At 45.9% G+C, this 22,096-nt stretch overlaps 1 protein-coding gene across 11 annotated transcripts; it reads right to left on the reverse strand.

The window, feature by feature from the left end:
* Nucleotides 1-845: 845 nt before the first annotated feature.
* On the reverse strand, nucleotides 846-21,574 carry GOLGA2 (golgin A2). Of its 11 annotated transcripts, none has more exons than XM_027470685.3 (28): nucleotides 21,418-21,574; nucleotides 20,040-20,162; nucleotides 19,574-19,654; nucleotides 16,108-16,242; nucleotides 15,478-15,521; nucleotides 15,272-15,335; nucleotides 14,748-14,807; nucleotides 14,181-14,261; nucleotides 12,655-12,693; nucleotides 12,170-12,232; nucleotides 11,890-11,983; nucleotides 11,111-11,217; nucleotides 10,425-10,483; nucleotides 9,866-10,007; nucleotides 8,693-8,782; nucleotides 8,408-8,515; nucleotides 8,225-8,312; nucleotides 7,381-7,724; nucleotides 6,399-6,512; nucleotides 5,886-6,110; nucleotides 5,606-5,705; nucleotides 5,430-5,518; nucleotides 4,657-4,807; nucleotides 4,447-4,514; nucleotides 3,787-3,889; nucleotides 3,437-3,543; nucleotides 3,052-3,220; nucleotides 846-2,944 (listed from the first exon to the last, which is right to left on the reverse strand). In XM_027470685.3, the coding sequence occupies exons 1-28, from the start codon at nucleotides 21,463-21,465 to the stop codon at nucleotides 2,694-2,696; spliced, it is 3,147 nt and encodes a 1,048-aa protein (XP_027326486.2). In that variant the 5' UTR covers nucleotides 21,466-21,574; the 3' UTR covers nucleotides 846-2,693. The 11 variants fall into 11 exon arrangements, with proteins under 11 accessions (XP_027326486.2, XP_027326485.2, XP_071881287.1 ...); XM_027470684.3 differs by having other exon boundaries at nucleotides 7,381-7,727; XM_072025186.1 differs by lacking the exon at nucleotides 19,574-19,654.
* Between the last annotated feature and the right edge of the window lie 522 nt (nucleotides 21,575-22,096).

Raw genomic sequence — 22,096 nt, forward strand, 5'->3', positions numbered from 1 at the left:
AATATTTTTAATAAGCTGAAGTTTTCCTCAAAGCTTCTATGTACAGTGGATACTGGTGTGGGCTGGGTGAATAGAATAGATCTCTAGTGATTTCTTCCTGTGCATCTTCTAGCTATTTCTGTCCTTGCACATTCTTGAGTTGTAATTTCAGCTTCTACGCAACTGAGCCAACAACCCAGTGCTTGTCCTACCTTGTTTCTTTTTCTTCACTGGAGCTCTTCTACCTATACCTGGTACTACCTAGGGCTGTTCTTAAAGAACGTTATTTTAATTTAAACTAATTATTCAAATGAGTAGTGGAGCCTTAGTTTGCAACCTCTGATCTGCTGGTTGTCAATGGTTAAGTATGTTATGATGTGAATACCAGCTACCCTGCCCAGGCAAGAGAAACTTTTACCCCTGACCTAGAGCCTTGTCAAACAAATTGTCCTGGCTCCAGCTGTTTCCTGTTTGCTTGGTGCTTCTGGCCTTTAGGAAGCATTTTCCTGCTCTTCCTAAAACCAGAGGTGGCAGAGGCAGTCCAGTTACTGTAAGTTAAAGGTAAGGTATGTCAGCTGAACAATAGTTAGTGTCATCTTAGTGTACTACGTTTAAAGGTGAGATTGGGAAAATGATTCTAGAGGGAAAAGGATTAAAAAAAAACACAATCTGGAGTTCATATATGAAATTAGTAGCTAAGGGAAAAGCATCTAGACATGGCAGCAGTCTGTCTACAAGAGAACATTCGTAAAAGCTAAGTGGAAAGGGCATCAGTGCCAAGGTGGGAGTTTCTGGGGTAATTTTTCTCTGTAGTTTTTTTAACTAAAATTCAAAGTGATCTGAACAGAAGAAATACACCTAGCCAGTACCCATCTGAATAAGTTTATTCAGAAAGCATGTCTGTAACAGGACTAAGTCACCTTTGCAGCAGCCTGCAGAGTTTCTTCAACAGCTTCTCCTTCACAGCTATGGAGAAGAACACTTAATAAATATTTATTCCATTTATAATGTTCTGCATTAAATCACAACCCTGCCCCTTGGTTATTATGATACAGATCATGAGTAGCCTGAGCAGGTATAAACACTGTACCAGGCTGGTCTTCCTTCAAGGAATATACAGCATTTTACAGATACATTATGTACACAACCCTATGCAGCCAGGAGCATGAGGGCCCCTATCACTCATGTTGTGCCATTAACAGACCACAATAGGGCCAATTAAGTGAAAGGAAGTCAAAAAAACAGCTTCCACCTTCCTCTGGTGGGTTCATAGGAAAACCTCTTGTTCCATGTACGCTTCTAGTTGTATATGGAAAACTCAAAATGAACCATTAAAAAAAAAAATAAAGCCTTAACCTACTTTTGGCATTAGAAGAAAACTTCTGTTATATTAGTAAAGCTCACCTAACTCAGAGACACCACTGTAAACACAGGCTGGTGTTGACAAATGGAAAAATTGATACTGCAGTTGTGTGCTTGCACCTCTCATTTAGACAGCTCAGCCTGCTCCTTCAGGCACTAGCCCAGCTTAGTACTTCTGGACTGCACAGCTGTAGAAGTCAGGTCCTCTTTAAAACTTCATTGCTGAGGCTGTAACTGTATTAAGAACAGGGAGTTTGTGTCTGAAAGACTTAGTTGTAAGGTATCTGCACGAGTGTTTGTACACCTAAGGGCTTTGCTTTGCTGTCACTTTGGGGACCTCTATTCACAGCATGTTTTCCCCTTAGAATTAGGCCTCTTGCTTCAAGGCAGTGTCAGGTACCACCCTCTTTGAGGTGGGTAGATTACAACAACCTTTGCCACCTGTTCAATGTATTTCTTACCAAAATGGGAGAAGAAATTTAAGAGAGAGAGAACCATACCCCCCTAAAATCCAGAAATTCAAAACAAAGCATGTTTATTAAGTGGTTTCCTTTTACTTATTTCTCCCATTTTTTTAAAAATAAATAAAACCTTCAGACACATACAAGTGAAACACGTCATCCTTCAAAGTGCAGTTACATTTCCACCCCACTCCCAATAATCACATAAAGCTTTGTCAAGTAACCGAAAAGACTCAAAAGGCAACCCTCAGCCCCTTCCCCTAGCGATGAGAATAAATGGGTCTGTAGTGCTGCCTAGCTAGCCAGAAGCCTGGAACTTTTGGCTGTTGAAGACCGCCAAGGCTGGTTTCAGATACAGTTGCGAGAGGCAGGCTGCTGTGGAAAATGGGAAATTAAGATACATGGTGTGAAACAAAAGCAACCTGGTTAGAATCCAAAGAGTTTCTGTTACCAGAGGATGTTAGTTACTGGGGGAGCCTTGGAAGGAACTAGGCAGGTTACAGTCATGAATGCTGGATGAGAGCTGCTGCTCAGTCGCTGCTGTGAAGCTGGGTGCTGGCAGCAGAGTCCTGGGCAGGGATACAGGACAAAGGCTCAAGGAATTTTGCCCGAAGTCATGGAGTCCCTTCCCCCAACCCACACTGGGCCCAGGTGATGTGCTGGCACCTGCTGCCTCCCCCTAATTTGAGCCAGCCTGTACTCCAAGCATACCATGGAACAGAAGGAAGATGAGGTCTGATGCTCGAGTTCCATCTGATGCAATCCTGCTTTCCTGCTGTCTTTAGAGCAGAGCTCTGTTCTCACCAAGGGCACTGAGCAGCGGTATGGGCACATACAAGTCAGTTTAGTCCTTGCAGGCTCATAGAAAATTGCTGTAAGAATTGTTGCCACTTAAACCACCATGATTTTGACCTCATTGTTCTCATCGGCGCGGTAGAAGAATGGAATGCAGGGGTTTTCCAGCAAGGAGCCCACCCTCTCCTGAGGGTTCTGGATTTCTCTGAGAAGCTGCATTATTTGCTTTGCTGTGGGGTCGTCTTGGCTTGGCTGAGCAGCTTTAGTGTCAATAGGGGAGAAACTGGACTGATGAAAAGCAGCAGCCTCTTGTTCTGCTTCATCTGATAAATTCACTTCTCGTAACCCTGTAAGGCACACAAGACAAGGCAGACAGGTAACTCTTCCCATCCATGTACAACAGCAAGACCTTGGGTTATTCCATTTTATGTAGCTTGTTCTGGCTACAGCTTACCTTCTCCATCGGTAGCATTCAGTTCGATGCGCCTCTCCACGGGCAGTACACTTTCATTCTGGCTTGCTAACAGCTCTGGGTTTTGAGCAGCTGCTACGTACTTGCTGTACCATTCGTTCCTTTCCCTGACCAGGCGCATCACTAAATCCTGCAGTTCCAGTAATTTCACCTGTACCAAAGTAAAGGAAAACCTATGAAGCATACGCATCCCCGAGGCCACAAACTATGCTATAGTTTGTTGTCCCGCCTCTCACGAAATCAGCAACTTCAAGATTAAAGCTAGCTGAACAACAGCTTGGGAAGGTTTATACTGTGCGGGTGCTCCCCAGGCCTGCCTCCCATTGTGTGCCCTGCCTGGATTAGTACTACAGAAAAGATTCCTTGCCTTCATCTCTTCCTTATCTTGAGCCAACCTGCTGATGTACTCTTCTTTCTCCTGGTGCCGCTGCTTGAGGATAGCCCTTTGACTCTGGTACAATGCAATGTACTCCCCTGGAGCACAAGAGAAGCATAAGGAACAAGTGTTAACGGGATTAGGGCATAAACCTTACCATAAGCACAGAGCTGTGCTGCATGAGGATCCAGCAAATCCAACCCTGGAGTGGAAGTTTAGCCTAGCTAGGCAGCAGCAGGAGACTTGAACTGCTTGGTATCTGGGAGGCTCCAGCTCCAAAAGCTAGTCCCCAAATAACACACTGAGCGAGCTCTAGCTTGTGTTGTGTTGCCTATACATACCAATGGTGTCTGTTTCCCCAGACAGCTGTATGCAGCGATGTTCTAACTCTTCCAGCCGTTCCTTCAGATCAGCTTTCTCACGCATCAGATCTGTGAAACGGGACTGAACACAGAAATTGGCATTAGTTTCAGCTGCTCACATATAGGAAATACCCATGTTAATGACACCCTCCATTCACAATGGTCTGAACCTAGGAACAGTTCTTGCTGCCTTTACAACTACTCTGTGATTTGGTGGTAAAAAGGAACTAGAGAAGGGCTCTGCACTTTGGGGAGCAGCAGATGGAACAAAGTGCCTTTCAGCCTTCTCACTGCAGGGATAGCACAACTCCGGTCATACTCAGCTCCAGGACTGCACCTCTCAGCAAGGTGAAGATAGTCTGGTTTTCATTTATTTCTTTAGAAAAAAAACCAAAACTATAAATAAGTGAGCGTTAGGCCCTTACAGTCTTTAGGGTAGTGTAGGAGGGAATTACTACTCCAAGCTTCCTGCGATGAGACAAGCAGCAATAGGCTTTTTAGAAAATAGCTTATTATTACAGAACAGCTGCACCATATTCCCCTACAATTTGGTTGTGTGTACTACAAGGGTCTGACACTGGCTGAAAGTCTAGCTGGGTGGGATAGCGGGGCCGAAAGAAGATCAGATCCTTTACTTACCTGTAGTTTCTCCATGGCAGTTTTCAAAGCCTCATGAACCTCCACTGGAACAGTATCCATGGTGGAATCTGGAAGGAACACATGTAATTTACACAGTCTCCTTGGTCAGGATGCACTCATAAAACCCCTAGGTCTATTTCACAGAGGCCAGGGTCAGCTGGCTGGGGCACACCTCAGTATTCAGAGTCTCCGAACTGCACGAAACTTTACCTCCACTCAGCACGTTACGTTGCTGCTCCTGCCGAAGAGCTGCTATTTGCTGCAAGAGGCTTCTGCACTGCTGTTTCTGAGCAGCCAGCTGCTGCCTCATATCTTCTCGTTCCTTTTCCACTTGAGACATGGCAGACATCAAGAAAGCAACCTGAGATAAATTCCCAAGTATACAGGTTAGTGTTTCTCCTGTGTTTAGTATGGTCAGTTATACATCACAGGGCAAACAAAATAAGAGAATCTACCCTATGTTATTTATGGGTAGGAAACCCTGCCGTGGGATTACACCAGGCAGCAACTACTGCATGTCTTCTCATCCCCAAGTAATACAAATCATTTCTTCTCTGCAGATTAAACTTGAACTCCCATGATAACTGTTTGATCACAATATTTTCCAATTATGACTGTACTTAGAGAAAAATTTAATAGATTTTCAACACCATTTCCAAATTGCCTTCCAAACTAAGGAGGACATTAGCAACACAATAATTAGAGCGACTGCCAGCTGAATTGTCTTCATAATTAAATAAAGCCACTGCTGGACTTCCAGCCTGTCTTTCAAGAATGCTGCAGAACTCTTGCTTCTAAGCTGCTGTGCACAAGGGGCTATTAACATTTCCCTCACTATTGTGCCTCGGTAGGTAGGGATCACAGCTGATAAACAGCTTATGTGATGCACGCAGTGGAACCGCTCTGCAGCTTAATCTACCTCCCCTTTTCTAGACATTTGTTCACAACTGATAACAAAAGCTTTTCTACACATCAAGACCCACCATTTCTTCATGGCTTTCAAACTTCTCTGGGATCACTAATGAAGGTTTTGGGATTTCTTCAGTCATTGCTTCACTTTCAACTCCATCTCCTGTAAAAGAGGGAAGGCGAACAGAGAGTTAATGCCCCAGAGAGCCCAGCTCTACCTCCTCCCTAGAGACCAGCTGCAGCTACTCACCTTCTAGTCTGTGCAACATCTTGTCATCCAGCTCTGCTGCTAACTGACTGATCTGAGCCTGTAGCTCTTTGTTTTCCTTAGCTACTGCTTCCAGACTTTCCTACAAGAGAGAAGCAGAAATTCACAGGAGTTCTACACCTAAAACCCGCACAAACCAGACTGTAGACAGTCACTACATTTTGAGGCAGCAGCATCACACACACACAAAAAGCAAGCAGTGCTTCTGCTCCAGACATCATTTTTGCCTCCAGTCTTCCCACTTGCCCCTTTGCACTGTTACCTTGGTCTGCTGCAGTTCCTTCAGGTGCATTTCCACTGTCACCTTCCCCTGAACTTCCTCATGCTGCAGCCGATCCATAAGCTGTGTCTGAAGCAAGTACTGTTTGTGCAGCTCCTCCTTCTCAGCAGCCAGTTGCTGGTATGCCACAGTGTACTGTTGTAAGTGGCTGTAGTATTGGTCCCGTTGTTCCTGCAGAGCCTGAGCCTCCTGTGTTTTCAGTTCCAGCTAACATAACAAGACAAAACCACCAGATCAGACCATTTTGCCAGAAAAAGATCCATGTGGCATGATCCAAACTGTCAATGTTGCCCCAAAACCACCAACCAGGCAGGCAGCCGCCATCTGCCCCCACATGCTGGTCCCCCACATCAGACAGCAGATGATGTGGGGAGGCTCCCAGCTTGATCATTACAATACCAATTTCCATCTTTCCATTAAAGTTTGGTAAATTGCCAGCTCTTCTTTGCATAAACTGCTACACACCTGTCCTGCCGTCCTACTGCTGTTACTTACTGTCTCTTTGAGCTCCCCCAGGTTCTCCTGCAGCTGCCCAAGCTTCTTGGCCAACTCCTTCTTTACATGTTGCTCTGACTGCAGGGCACTTGTAACCTCCATGTTTTCGTTTGTCTGCAAGAATCCAGTACCACTGTATAAGGAAATTGCCCCAACCACCATAAGCATATTCTCGTATAAACTATATCAGTAAGCCCTGTTCATTCCCTGATACAACAGGGTGCCATCCCTTGTTAATCTGAGGTGTACGTGCGGGCCATAAATTGACTCTTCAGGGCAGTAAATAACTTTGTTTAAAAAAAAAAAAAAAGGTTCAGAAGACAGGAGCAAGGAAAGAGGCAGGGGAATCAGTGCTGGGACAGTGCCAAGAGGAGGCCTGGCCCATCACACAGCCTGTCAGCTCCAAAGCAGATGGGTGACATGAATATCCCAAATAAAGCACTAGGCATTCAAAAACAAGACGAGAAGTTCAGAAAGGACTAAAGAAAAACCAGTGACCAGGCCATCTGTCAGTGTGCCAGGGCCCCAGAGGAGAAGCTGCTACATTGAAAGAAACAAGCAAGAGTGAGGATTCAGCTCCAGGACAGAAACAATAACAGCAGCAGGACAGAAGACTGCTGAGAATTTCTTCCTCACAGGCAAATACAGGGAACAGAAGACAGGTGTCTTCAAAGGTAAAAAGGCTGTAAGAATATTCCAGGGGAAGAAACAGCCTGCCTGCCAGTAGAGGAGAATGAAGAGGAAACTGCTCTGGACAGAGATACTTGTTTGTTTGTCAGAGCACCTGAAAGAGTACAGAGAGGGAACCTCCTAGCATGGCAATATAAATCACAGAAGGTGGAGCAGCCACAGCTCCAGACAGATAATGCTTCTGATAGTTTTTGTGGTTTTTTTTGTTTGTTTTTTCTCTTTATATGCATTTGTGCAAAAGGATTGCACCAGTGTGGGTAACAGTGGGAAAAGAAGCATGAAAGAGACATACCAGTTTGACAAACCCGTTCTGCAGTTCAGCCAGCTGTTCCTTCAGCTCCCGATTTTGGCTCAGTGCCCTACTGATTGTGGCCTTGTCACTCTGCATGTTCTCCAGGATCTGCTGTCTGTCCACGGATTCCTCGTTGTATCGCTGCACAGTCTTCTCGAGCTCCAGCAGCCGCTCCTCCTGCTCCCTGTTGAGGTGGCTCAGTTGCTCGTTGTCCCGGACCTGGGCCTGGTATTGCCCATGCAGTTCCTCCTTCTCCTGCTGCAGCCGCTGGATCTCTTCCTGCAGACTCAACTCAGCCTCTGTAGGCCCTGCTGGTGAGGAAGGCTCAATATCCATGGGTTTTACTGCTAAGGAAGTGGAAATAAAAACAGATCAGAGGAATGGATTGCTTGTGTAATACACATCAGAGCTATAGAAAGCATACCCCAGCGTGTGGCACTGGGACTCAGAAGGTATAACCAGCCACAGTATCTAGAAGAGCAGGGCATTAAGAGGAATGAGGGACCGAACTACCCCCAAAACCAAGCACAACACCCAGCTGTGTGCTGCCCTCTCCCTCACAGCCCTAGCAAGAGCATCCCACCTGCCTGATCTCCCGGGCCCAAGCGACTGACAGTACAGCCAGGCAGATACTAAAGACAAAAACCTTCTGCTTATCAATTACTTGAGGTAGTTCAATTGCTCTCTGACAGGATGAAAGGTTTTTCACGATTACCACTCTTCCCACCACCTTCATGATTTCAGAGCATCAGACCCACGTGTATACGCAGAAGTTCTGGCACAGCAGGGACAGAGTTAACCTGCTGGTACTCTGTGATATGAAGTCCCACTCTGCAAGTCCTACCTGATTTGCTTAACAGCTCTGTAACATTGGCTTCCAGCTCTCGAATTTGGGCCATATGCTTCTCCTTCTCCTCTGCCATTGTGTGGACCTACAAGGCCACACAGGTGAAGGTTAAAACAGCACACATGGTGCACTCACTCCTGTGTTCACCAAAAGCAGCTGTGATGCTGCCCGTGAGGTTACCTGCTCAGCGAGCTGCTGTACTCGCTGCTGCCAAATGCTCCCCTCTTCCTTCAGTTTCTCTACATACTGATCTCTTTCTGTCTGGAGCTGGTGAAGTGACTCCGAGAGCTGTGCAAAGCAGAACACAAAGAAAATTGTATCAGCTGAATAAATTAAATGGCTGACTGCATAAAGGATAAAGCTTGAGAAAAACAGCACAAAGCTCAGGCTGCGTTCTTCTGCCATACAAGTTTCTTTACAGAAGTCAGGAATTGGATCATCAATGTACTTAATACAACACCTTACCTGAGCAATCTGGGTTTCCAGGCTTGCCCTCTCCTCCAGTGCCATCTGCAATTGCTGGTTTACATCCAGATTCCCTGACTGATTAGAGAACTGCCCACAAAAAAAATCAAGAAATGATGGCAAAATGTTAGTATCCAACTTCTGTGTAGCTTCTCCCCTGATTTTAACCATCCACATGACCCATTTTACAACCCTCTGTAGCTCTTTAAAGTTCTCCAACTCATACTGAAGTACGTGTATCAACAAAGTAGTGATTAAAATCAGAAAGCTTAGATTTTAGCCTGGTAAAACAAGCTCAACTGGGCAGTTCCTCCCTAACAATTTTATATTTAGTATTTTTTTTTAATTAAGAAAATGGGCTTTAGTCAAATCACTTGGCTCAGAAACTTCATGCATTTCAAGAGTCTGTACTACACAGACCGGTCAGATGGTATAAAAACTTGTGACCTTAAAAGTTGACAAACATGCCAGGAATTTAAAGCCAGTGCCTGGAACATGTCAGTGGACTAAGCAACAAGGCTGGTTCGTAATACTTTCCCCAGAAGAGTAGCAACTGGCTTTATATCAAGGGTAATTTAAGCCACTGCCTAAAACCAAAAGCAATCAACCACCAAAAAATGGAAAAAGAGCAGTTTCTTTCATGGTGGGCTCACCTTAACACTAAACTTGCTGTCTGAACTGTTAACAGCTGACTTTACACATCCCCTTTCTAACTGGCTTGCTTGCCTTAACTTTACCGAGCTGACCTTTGAGCTGCCATTGTTCAATTCACCCGCTTCTCTAAGGATGGGTACAAAACCTACTCCTTCTCAGCTGGAGTCTCTGTGAGACTGCACAACAGCCAGGTAACCAAAAGGCTGAACAGTGACAAGAAAACTCACTGCATTTGCACACTTGGTACATTCAGTCACCCTCTCATACGGTATAAGTTGTGTGGTTTGTTTGTTTTTAAAAAAAACAGTCACAATGACTTTCAATCTACTGCTCCAACTCCTTAGAGTATAGCCTTTCTACTGTCAGGGGTATCACTGAAAACCTGTTACTAAGAGGATATCTTGATGAGATTTTGTCTGACTTTAGAAACAATAGTTAAGTCCTGCCTCCACCCTCAGGAGCAAAGCCTTACAATGATCAGTGCGATCTCCCCTCACATCCCAGCAGTAGTATGGTTACCTGCTGAATCATCAGCTCAGCCATTTCCAGTTTCTTATGCAAGTCCTCCACATCCAACTTCATAGCTGAGTTCTCAGAAACCAGGGAGCGGAGTTTCTCTGACAGTTCCGAGTTTTGTTGCTTTACTTCCTCATTGCCCTTGCTGAAAGAAACACACCAAAAAATAAAGTGGCAACACTGTACTGTCTAGGGGTTTGCACATGCCCATGTCATAAATTTACAATCTGGTTCTTCACAGCAGCTGGAGTCATAGAAACGTTTGGAAGAGACCTCTGGAGGTCATCTTGTCCAAAATCCCACTCAAAGTGGGACCAGGCTAACACCAGCTCTGGTCAGCCACAGCTCTGTATAGTTGCTGTGAACACCAAGGATGAAAATTCCACAGCTACCCTGGGCAATATGTGTACAGCACTGGAACATATCTAGTGACTTATTATTATTTTTACTTTGAATATACAGCATTCCAAGGCACCTCCTGTGGTCAGTGCCCCTTGCTAAGTTTTGTGTCTGTATTGAGAAGAGGAGCGTTACTCTGGAGTAACATGCAGAACAGGCTTACCTGTGTTTGTACAGTTCTAGTTTCAGGTTGTCTCGCTCCTTCACTAACTCTTTATTATGCTGGAGAAAAAGCAAATGATCGATTTATCTAAATCAAATAAACAAACAGGTAACATAAAATGTTCAAAGATTACCATTTTTTACCTTTAACAGATCAGCTAATGCAGAAAAGGTCAGAACTTCAATAAAACCCTCAGGACAGGTTTGCTCAGAACCTCATCTATAGCTACAGCAGGCTGGCTAGTGCTGTACTCATCAGCCTGTACAAATGATGAAGTTGCCAGGAATTCATCTGCTTGGTCTTGTCAAATATGATGCTACTAACTGGTCATGAGGTTATTTCTGCATACTTCTGGATTAATGTTAATACTGAAGTGTCTGTTTGATGGAGACCCTCCTGGGACGAGGTCTCAGCGACGCTTCTGTTGTGCAGAGCTGGCAGAACTAACGCGGTAAGGTGCCAGATCTGAAGACAACAACTGGACCATATAATTAGTGGTCACAGAAACCTGAAAAGTTTGCCTTGATCATGGAGAATACAGGGTTTTACAAGGTTAATTAACAATCAACAAGGTTAATTTCTACCTCCTCTCTAAGTAAGTCACTACAGACTTTGCAGTAGTACAGTGACAAGCAAATAGCCAAACACAGAGCTGCTGGTTAAGCATAAACAGAGGTGACTCTTACCTTCTCTGCCTGTTTTTGCTGCATAGAGATGGAGGACAAAGTGCGTTCTAGCTCTGATACCCTCTGGCGAGATGACTGTAAACGAGCAGCAAGGTCTTCAGCTTCTCCTGAGCAAGTCAGAGCAGAGACAGTTGAGAGCAGACCACAAAGGGATTTTGGGGGCTGGCTGAACAGCACTTTCTACTTTGTTAACAAGCTCTTAAACACTTCAGAGAGGGCAGCACACCACTGAGAGCTCTGTAAATTAGTAGACCTGGTTCTACTCCTGGCTATACAGGTCATTCACCAGCAACCTGGGGCAGTAAAGCTCTCTGTAAGTACCTTCCTCAATTTTAGAGGGAGATGAAGCTTCCTTTGCAGAACAATAGGCAGTATGTTTATTTTTTTCTACTAGAGTAAATTGTTGAAATTTAGGTGAGAATGAAAGCCTCCGGTAAAACCTACACTAACATGACAGCTGTGTGGGAGGGGTGGTGGAGAAAAGGGAACAAAGTTTTAAAAGAATCTGAAGAAAGTGAGAAAAGAACAGTCTGGGGTAGTCACCAGGCCCAAACAGGGCTGACAGGGCTGTAATGATGCACAAAAGAACCTCAACTGCCATGGGATTACCATGCTCCAGTTTGGGGGCAGATATGATGACAGAAGCAGTGACGGTGCCAAGAATGGCTCATTAAGGAGTCAATGAGCATGGTGAGCTGGCTGCCAGCAACTATCATGCCTGTGACTTGAAATCCACAATTTAGCCAACAGCTTGAGCTGGAGTTTTTGGAGTCCTTTACCTGATTTCTGCCGTGCAGCTTGTTGAGTATGTCCAAGGGCTGTCTGCAACTCGGACTTCTCAGAAACCAGAATTCCAATAGTCTGGATATGAACCTTTGGGGGAAAAAAGTGAGCTCAGTGCAAAAAATCCTTGCTTCTAACTGCAACACCACTGTTACCACAAAAGGATAATTTAGTAAAGAACTCCTGCAATTAAGAGTCTGGCTAACTGGCTCTCCCAGTTTTCCTGAAATAATGCAGAAGCCAAGCGACATTACTATAATGGAAGCTCTGTCTTACCTGTAGCTGTTCCCGCAGTGCTGCTTGCTCTTTAGAAAACTTCTGTTCAAATTCCTTCTTTTCCTGTGCAAACAAATGATCCCTGTTCAGCACAAAATTCTAAACAGTTAACCCTTTTTGTTTTATGTCAAACTAAAAAACAGTGATTCATTGGTAGTACTTCCAGCTTTTAACCAATACCACTATTTTTAAAAGACGTTCTTCAGTCTTAACATTATTTGAACTATTTCTTTGTTTATCCACCCCAGAATGGCAACGATGTGTTCCTTATGCTGGCATAAATGTGCCAGTGTTTGGAATACAAACTACTGACAAGGCCTTAAGCTGTACTCTGCTGCTTCCACTGCAGTCCTTTTCAACCTAAATGATTCTGCGTTCTGTAAGACAAGATCACGCAGGCCTGTGCCGAAGTCCACTATGCTTTCTGCTCCTCAGAGAAACAGATACCTACTTCTGTATCTATCCAAAAATAGGACACACTTTACCTTCTCCAGCTGATTCATTGCTTCTTGGTTCTGTTGTTTCTGTGGAAGAAAACAGATGCACCAGCATTAAGAGCGAGTACTCTCATACTGCTGAAACACATTTCCACTTTAACAAAGTAGGACACATGCCCAGTTAATGCAAACAATTTCCATTATCCTTTTCTGTAAAAGACTAAGAAGTTTGTCTTATCTATCAGAAATAATAGATTTGGGCTCCTTCACTGATACGCCAGGTGTGGTTTTTGTTGCTCAGAACATTACCACAGTTGTTCCCAAATACCACTAATGCAGCCCCTGTCTGAGCATCCAACTTGAGTTAAACTTGCACCCCACATCTATGAAGTTAATCGTAATCCTGATATATTAGGATAGTGACCAAAATGCATTCAAAAAAGAAAAAACCAAAACACAGCGTAGTGTTTTAATTCAGACAAGACCTTAGAATTTTGCAGATTTGTTTGGGGTGGAGTGTTTGCTATTTGCTGCTGGTGTCCTCGTGGCAGTTTCTCTACAGAACTACATAAATAATACTTTTTCCCCTTCCCAAAGGATGGACATTGCTCAGTTTTTACTACCACTATTTCAAACACGTTTTGAAACATGACTACCGATGGAAGAGTGATGGATTACAGGTTTTGATTCTAGCAAAGCCAGTGCAAAACATAACCAGGAAAAGCAAAGACAAGACCACAAATGCAGCAAAGACCCTATATAATTCCAGGCAAAACCATGTTTCATGTGCCTGTCAGAAGCAGGCAAACAAGGAGAATCCTGGGTGGGCAATACCCCTAACAGGTGCCTTTGCAGCCCAGTTAAAAGACAAAAAGGAACAGAATGGAACCACAGTAACTCAAAACCAAAAATAACACAAGAGGGGTTGCGGGGTACACTGGGAAATGCTGAACTTTGGAAAAGGAGTACTGTGAGAGAGGAACAAAACGAGGAAAAGTGCTTCAAACCAAGAAAGGCTCTTTTCAGACTGAAACAAGTCCGCTTAGCTACATTTCATACGGCGTTCAAGCTGAAGGCTGAAAAGCAGCAGCAGGAATCCATGCAAGCCATGGGACAAAGCAGTTCATTCATAGTGCCAAGAGAAGCTGAGGATATGATCAGAAACCAGCACCAGGCTCTCTCTTAGACCTATTGCTCCCACTCTGCTGGTATATTTAGAACAGCATCACCACCTGCCGAAATAGGTTTTCACAGTGCTGCCGGCACTAGAATTCTGTATTTCAGGGACTCAGAACAGAAATAGTTGTTTTATCAGGATGCTTCTCATCCAGGGAAAGCACGATGAGATCAACAGAGCACATTTAAGTGGAAACAACAAAACCGTGTTTCTTGTTCCTTGGATGAGCCAATACATGTGGCCTTAGACTTGGAACTGAACAGGTTTTCCACACGAGGTGCCGTATGAGCAGCCTTCCCTGTGGCACTATAAGAGAACCCATAACCTCGCAGACACCCAGAGAGCATGGAGGAGCAGCAGAGACAATATCAAACTGGTTGGTTGGATTGTTTCTTACCAATTCCTCTATCTTTGTAATGAGCTGTTTGTTAGTTAGATTGCTGGAATCTAGGGCTACTGCCAGCTCCTGGTAACGTGTCTGATGGGCACATGCAGAGAGGAGAAAAAGGAAGGGGCAGAAAAGGAGGAGGGGAGGAAAAAAAAGCAATAATTAAAAAGAACAGAAAAATAAATCATTATCACAGTTTGATACAAATCAGATTCTCCAAACAAATCTACGGTTTCAAGAATAGCTGGGACATCAACGTATTTCATCAATTGCTGCTAAGGCTTCTTTTTGACATAAAAGTCCACCAAAACTAAGGACTAGAGCTGTGTGGAGGCCAGATTATCCCCAGTCCCCAAACGGGAAATACCTCAGATACCTGCCTCCTCCCGCTGACCACAACTACCTGATTACAGAGGAAGGCAACACTGGACAGCAATGTATGTCAATTGTATATTCAATTGGGTCTCATTAACACTGCTGTAAGCACAGAGTCCCAAGTCAGTCATCAAGACTAGCAAATAACAAAATAAAAATTAAAAAAAAATAAAAAATAAAAACAGTCTGAGAACAACTTACTTCCATTTCCTTAATATTTGTGGAAGAAATAGCACTTTCCCCATTCACGTATGATGTAGACTAGAAGAAAAACAGCCAAGTCAGTTTTATTCCCCCAGGCAACGAATCATTATTAAAAACTGACTATCAGAATACTTCCTAAGAGCACCTTTCACTTCAAAGTACCACAGCCAGCCAGAAGAGTATTTTTTCCTGTGTCTAAGGATAGATGCAGACTCCCCCCTGTGACAAGCTGATATGAATTATGCAGATTGACTTCAGATTCTTTGCCACTAAATCAAGAATACATCTTTCCATGAATACGTGCTGTTCATTCATCCCACTCTGCTCCTCTTCCTACTGCTGAAATTTTACATTCCTAAAACTGGAGGTTTTGCTTCTCCGTGCTTAAATATCTCATTGTTCAGTAGGATGGCTGTAGACATCTCCAACATTGAAGAGCTTTTTCTTGAACTGGCTGCTGAAAGCTCCACATCAGACACCAAGAAAATTATCAGGACAAATGGACCAAAACAGGGCCATACCTGAGAAACCAGGCCATTGAGTTGTTCAGACAACTGGCGGAGACTTTCTGTTGACGAGAGAGACCTGGGAACAAAGAAAGGCCTTGTGATGAAAATTTCTCCCAAAGAACTGCCCCAATCAGTACAGCAGTGGGGAGTAATAAAACTTGAGTTTGTTGGACACTTGGGGATCCTTTTGCAAAGCTGTTTAATAAACGTACGCTCACCTGTTCTCATCCAAAGCATTTTTATGATCCTCAGCTTCATGAATCTGTGGATTGAAACAAAAATTACAAGCCTGTAAAAAAAGATGGGAGTGACATTTGCGAGTGTGTCACTAAGACTTGACTACGTGTGGGCTCAGGTTGCACAAGTACCTGTAATTACTGCTCCCCAAAGACAGATAAACTTAACACCACCAACTCAGTTCCTAGCTTGCACATAATTTCTGAGTGTTGAGAGCCCAGGTTTCACAGAATGAAGAGTTAAGCGTTACTGGCTTTGTGTTTGCTGTTACAATTATCAGGATAATCAATGCTGCTTTGCTGGAAAAACTTCAGCTGAGTCTTTTAAGTAGTGAAAGGGAGTGCAGGCTGCTCCAACTGGAGACCTATGTTATTAGGAGAGCTTTCTGCTCATGAAATAGGAGAAAAGGGGAAGAGAACGGCAGCTTTGGAAGGAGCAGAGGCACGTGCATGCTCGTGCCCTCCGCTCTCTCAGACAGATGATGTGCAGAATGCAGTATTTTTACCAGGAGACAATCTGAGCTAGTCACGTCGTAGTTACAAAGATTGTCTCCCTCAGCAGAAACGTGGCCTTGCTAACCAGTATGGCAATATCGGGGGTGAGTCACAAACCTGTGTCAGCTGCATGCTCCCGGGAGCAGGCAGAACAGAACCAGAACTAGGTAGACTGTTGCTGTTAGATAGCACAGGGACATCGGCAGCAAGCTGTTCAGCGTTACGAGTGGCAACATCACTGTCAAAGTACGCCTGTCACAAAACACATCACAGGAATTACAGCCGACATGCGAAACAAAGGGAACGCACACGAGCACCTCGCCTTGTGATAAGGCCCAGGAAAAACAGACAGATGCGAACGATCATTTAGAAACATGTGGAAGGGGATCTGTGCCCGCCCCAGAGCAAACAGGAGACTGCATCAACCCACAGACATCATCCCAGACCCAGCCTGAAGAACTGGTGCCCCATAACCAAGCTCACTTCTGTATGTGGGGCAGTAACACCACCCAACTCTAAGCTCACGACCAGCTTTTCTGCAAAGGATTTGTCAAAAAGTGAGCGAGGTCAAAGCCAGGTGGTTGCCACTGCTCTGAAATGCACTGCCCTCGGGATGCCTCTGGGAACACTGCTCGCCGTACGCACACTGAGATGGGAAGGACAGCCTAGTGACTACCTGCAAACTGGGTCAGCCAAGCTCAGCTGCTCCATCCTGAACTCGGTGATGTTTGTGGCAAGCTGTGAGCCACCAGTTTAGAAACGGGACATTTGTGCACAGGCCAAGCCCAGCATTGCTGGGAGCAGGTGCCCCTGGCCCCAGTGGAGCTATGAATCCCGTGACTACAAGAATCTAAGTAGAAGAGGGCCCCAAACTATTTCTGGACAGCGATGCAAGTTCTCATCAGGTGTTCGTGGGAGGATGAACAGTATCTGATGACACCTCTGCCAGGCCCCAGAGAACTGGACAAACCTTGTACAGCACCAGAGAGCTGTAAAGACCCCGGGCAGCACTCTGCTGTTTTATGGCAATTGCTTTTATTTCATCATCCAGCTCTGGTAAGCCAGCATTTAACGACCCTGCGAAGCAAATGACAATCTTTCACCAGGTAACCCCACTAACACACTGCAGCTCTCTGCAACTCCATCTGAAAGAGTTCCCTTTTGCTTTGGTGACTTCCTTCTCGGCAGCCCTCAGGAGAGCAGAACTCCCTTTCTCTCTCAGCGTTCCCTATTCACCTGCTCAGCGCTCCATTCATGACTCAAGCAGCCAGGAGGTGACAGTAACAGGGAAGACAGATTTAGTGAAAGCAACAAGCAGGAAAACTGCAGAGGGAAACAAATGGAATCATCTCGATTTCGTTTTAGCAGGACAGACACTTGCACTCTCAAGGAGCAATCTATGTTAGGTGCTTAAAGGAAAGTCAGGAATTCCCTTACTTCTTCCAGCTTCAGGTTTACTTCGCCTCTGTTTGCTCAGGCACTCATCGGGATAGAGCACCAGATGGACAAGATACATCTTAAAAATGTTTCCTCAATTTTTTTTGATTGGGACTTTTCTTTGCTTAAGACTTCGAGATGCAAAAACAGGTAACATGCCTTAACCACAGAATGCCTTCCTTCTGCCTCCAAAGGAAAGAGCTTTGAAGTAAATAAATCAAAGGGGAAAAAAAAAATGAACTGCATAATTTGTTGGAGATGGAAAGGTTTGGGAGCAAACTACTTTCCTGGAAATTATTCTTTGTGAGGTTCAAATACGGTAGAATAAGAAGCTGGTAATTTTGCTCAGCCTAGTCTATAGTAGGATGCATTTGTTTTCACACAAAGGCTCCTATTTTGTTGGGTTTTCTGTGTTTCACAGCCAAGAAAGCTGAAGTGGGTGAGGTGGGAGGGGTCTGCCTCCCATCAGACACCAATGGCAGCAGCAGTTCAGATGCTAACGATCAGCTTTTCTGCCCTATTAGCATCAGTTGAGGCTCTGAACAGCATTTTCCTGACTCAGGATTTTCACAAGACAGCAACTGGAAAGAGAAATCTTTCTCCCATTACAGATTGCAATTAAAGATTAGCTTTCAAGATATCCTTAATACCCCAGACACAATAACCCACAAACTGTGCAACAGACAGTCGGCTCAAAATGCGTCTCTCTGGGCTATGGAAGCAGAGAGAAAAATGAAAACACAAGAATAGAAGCAGTAAGTTTTCCATTTTCAGAACAGAACTGAAACTGCAGGCGCAGGTAAGCCTCCCCTGCAGGACAAGATGCCACCCCAGCAGCAGCACTGCACCACCTGTCTTCACCTCAACCTCCAGCACCAACTGAGATCCAACGTACAGAGCTGGGGAGGTGAACTGAAATCAGCCCCTTTGGCAAGGGTAAATCGTCAGCGTGTTTTCTGACGCTGCTCAGGCACAAGCCAGGACCCACAAACCTTACACTAAGTCTTCATGTCACTTAAGCTCAGCTGACACACAGCCTACACACCTAAGGTCCGGATGGAGGAGCTTTCACCCTGCAGCAGCTGTCCTGCCCAACAGCAGTACCACACACACAAATAAAGGAGAAAATGGATCCAAAAGTAATTCAGCCTGTGCTCCATCCCATCCTGCAGGTTTCACTCCATCTCTCTGGTACCCCTGTTGATTCACTTGGTTGTATTTATTGGTGGAAAGGCTTGGATACACAGTAAGTATAATAAGGGGTTACTTTGTGACGGCTAGACTAGAAAAAAAATGGTAGATAAGCTACCAAAATGGTGCAAGGGAAAATGAAAAGCTGAGCTTTGCTACAACAAAAACAAAAGAAAACTCTGGGCTACAAAAGTTTACTTTCCTTAGTTTCTATCACAATTAGATCCTTCTTTAATTAAACTGTCTGCAAATATTTTTTTTAAAGGCGGTTTGCTGACATTTGCTCCTGAGCACATGTAGATTACTTGCTGGAATACTTCCTGCCCTTTCTTCTTCAGTAGCTAAGGAAGAAGCTAAAGCCTGTAAATGCCTGACTTGAAATACCTGACTTCCTGCCTAAACATATTTAAAACCGTGGTACTTGCCAGACTGTACATCACCTGTGCCAGTTTCATCACCCGTCATAAAATGGGTTGGCTGGAATGACTACATAGCTTGTTCAGGGCAGCTGCTTGACGAGGCACGAGCAGAAACATGCCCTTCAGAAGCAAGGCATGAGAGTAAATAAAGCAGTGACACACGGAACAGCAGAAATGCAGACTAAAAAGGCACTACCTCTTCTTAGCGCGGTGTTCCTCAGCAGGTAATTTATTGCTTCACCCCAGATTCCTTTTTCCTTACAGCTCAACTGTCTCAAGGACAAGCATTTGACAAGGTTCACTTTTGCACGTGTTAGGTTTGACAGAAACCAGGAGGAAACAAGCACTTACGAGCAATGGAAATGTGCGTTAACAAACAGCTCCATGTTAATAAAAACAGCAACAAAAACTCAAGCAACTGACAGCAGATAATGCCAGAACAAGGCTCCATCCGAAAATCAAGGTCAGTTTAAACAGAACCCGAAGCATGCAGCGGGGATAGCAAGTCACTGAGAGGGACACGAGCACTGCCTCACCTTCCTCTTGTCCAATGAGGGTATGGCTACCCCATTGGAGCGGTTAAGGTCTGACACCAGCACCTTCAGAATGTTCTGAATCTAAAGGAGGCGAAAGAAAAGTGGAAAGAGAAACGGCTCAGAAAAGGACAGGCAGAAAAATGTCAATCAAAGGCAGCCAAAGAAACTGGCATCCTCCAGCTCCGTAGGAGCACACACCTCAAAGCAGCAGCTCTGGACATACCCAGGGTTGCACTACAGCATCGTATGATCAAACACCGCCTCACCACGTACCCTGCCTCTAGCATGCACCTTTCAGGAGTTTTAGCTGCTAACCACTGTAGCACACTTCATACACTGCTAATACAGGCACAAGAGACATTAATATTACACTGGCATAACCCTCTTTCAGCTGTGGTTATGCTGTTTGGGAAGCCAAAGAACAAGGCGGAGGCAAATTATTTGGGAGAAGGAATGAGACGCTCACGTTCTCTGGAGATTGTCTCTCATCATTTGTGGGAGTCTCAGGCCTACTTCCTTCTTTAGTTTTTCGTTTTTTCTTGGCTCCCGCAGTTGCTCCAGGGCTATTCTTCTGCTGATATTCCTTCAGCTGTGAAAAAAATAAAATAATCTGAAGTCAAAACAGAATATGCCTTCTATGAGTATAACGTCAAAAACAAAAGGGTAAAAAGATAAAACGTAAGGATGAGAGAAACTGTCTTGAAAGAGACAAAAAAAAAAAAACCACATTAAAAATAATTCAGAGATGCTTGGAAGTGAGAACTAGCATGATAGGCTTGGCTTATCACAAGTATTACAGAGTAGTAAATATATAACTTTTGTATACAACTGATGAAGTTCCTGGGAAACAAAGAATTTGATAGCCTTTGCTGTAATTGAAAGGAGATGAAAAAATATTTTTAAGTCTAACTAGCAGCAAGGAAAACAAATAAACACCCATTAAGCCTAAATGCAAGGTGGAAAAGCAGTCTGAGAGGAAGAGCTTCCATTCGGGGAAAGACAGATCACAATCTTCATAGATGATGCAGTAATACAGACACCGGCCTAAGTGTGAACTGAGGGGGTGAGCCACCTCCAATTGATTTTAAAATAATATCCATTTCAGCTCGGCGAAGCTGCTGCGCTCGAAGCTGAACCCTGCCAAGTCTTCTGGTGGCGCACGGAGCCCAAGCAGGTCCCAGGAGTGTCCGTGGGGTGCTGGGGGCAGCAGCCCCCTGCCAGGCAGCCCAAATTGGCCCCGCAGCTGGCAGTGCTGCCACCACCCAGCCGGCCAGGGCCGGGTGGGAAAGCCAAGGTGGCAAAAATGCAAGGCGGGATAAAAAGGGCTCCTTTTTATCCGCAGGGTTTCAAAATGGAAGCCCGAGCCGCTCCAGGACACTTTCACAGCCGCTTTGACTTTGACACTGGCACGCCGAGCTGCCGGCACGGACGGGGCTGGGGCCGCCCCGTGGGGACGGAGAAAAAAGAAATAAAATAAAAAATGAAAAAAAAATAATTGAAAGAAAGGAGAAGGCCAAACAAACACAGAACCGGGGCGGGAGGGCAGCACCGAACCAGGCCCGGCCTCACCGGGGCCGCCTCCCCCGGGCTGGGGAAGGCCCGGCCGCAGCGCCCGGCACCGGGGGACACCGGAGGGCACCGGGGGACACTCGGGGACATCCAGGGACACCCGGGGGGCTCCCACCGAGGCCCGGCGGAGCGGAGCGGGCCCTCCCGGTGCCCCTCAGCCCTCACCGCAGGAGGCCGGGCCGGGCTCGGCGGCTCCGCTCCTCACGGGGCGCCGCGGCCCGAGCAGCCCGGCGGCTCCGCTCCCGTCCCGTCCCGTCCCGTCCCTATTCCCTCACCTTCTTCTTGGCCGCCGCCAGCTTGCTCTGCCTGCTGCCGTCCGCCATGGCCGGGCCCGGGCCACGTCAGCCGCCGAGGGGAGCGGCGGAGGCGGCCGCCAGGCTCCGCCTTGGCCCCTCCCGGTCCCCTCCCGGTCCCTTCCCGGTCCCCTCCCGGCCCTAATGGGGCCGAGCTCGGCTGGGGACCGACCCGTCCCGGAGCCTACGGACCCGGAGGCACCCCCTCCTGCAGCTGCTGGCAGCTGGGGTGGCCAGGCACGGCTCGGGGTGCCGAGCCCGTCAGCCCCAGGCACAGCTCAGGGGCTCAAACCCATCGGTTCCAGCCCCGTTCCTCGCTTCGGCTCTGCCCCAGCTGCTTGGTGTCCCCAGGGCAGCACCCAGGGGGGCTCTGAGGGGCGCTGCGGGGTCTGGTTGGCGGTCACGGTGGCGGGGCGCTGGCTGCTCCCTCACCAGGGCCCCCAGAGCTCCTGCTGAGAGCCCTCAGGCGGCCACAGCACCAGGCTGGGGGCGGGTGAGGGGCTTTGAGGCGCTGCTGGAAGCGCTGGGTGCCGGTGTTAATTGGGATAATTACACCGCGCCTCACCTAAACGCCACCTCTACTCACACACAGATACATCATTGTGCCACCTAAGCACTACCTTTAATTACACACAGATACGTTTATTATACCACCTAAACG

Source organism: Anas platyrhynchos, chromosome 18 (genome assembly GCF_047663525.1).
Source record: "Anas platyrhynchos isolate ZD024472 breed Pekin duck chromosome 18, IASCAAS_PekinDuck_T2T, whole genome shotgun sequence".
Classification (NCBI taxonomy): Eukaryota; Metazoa; Chordata; class Aves; order Anseriformes; family Anatidae; genus Anas; species Anas platyrhynchos.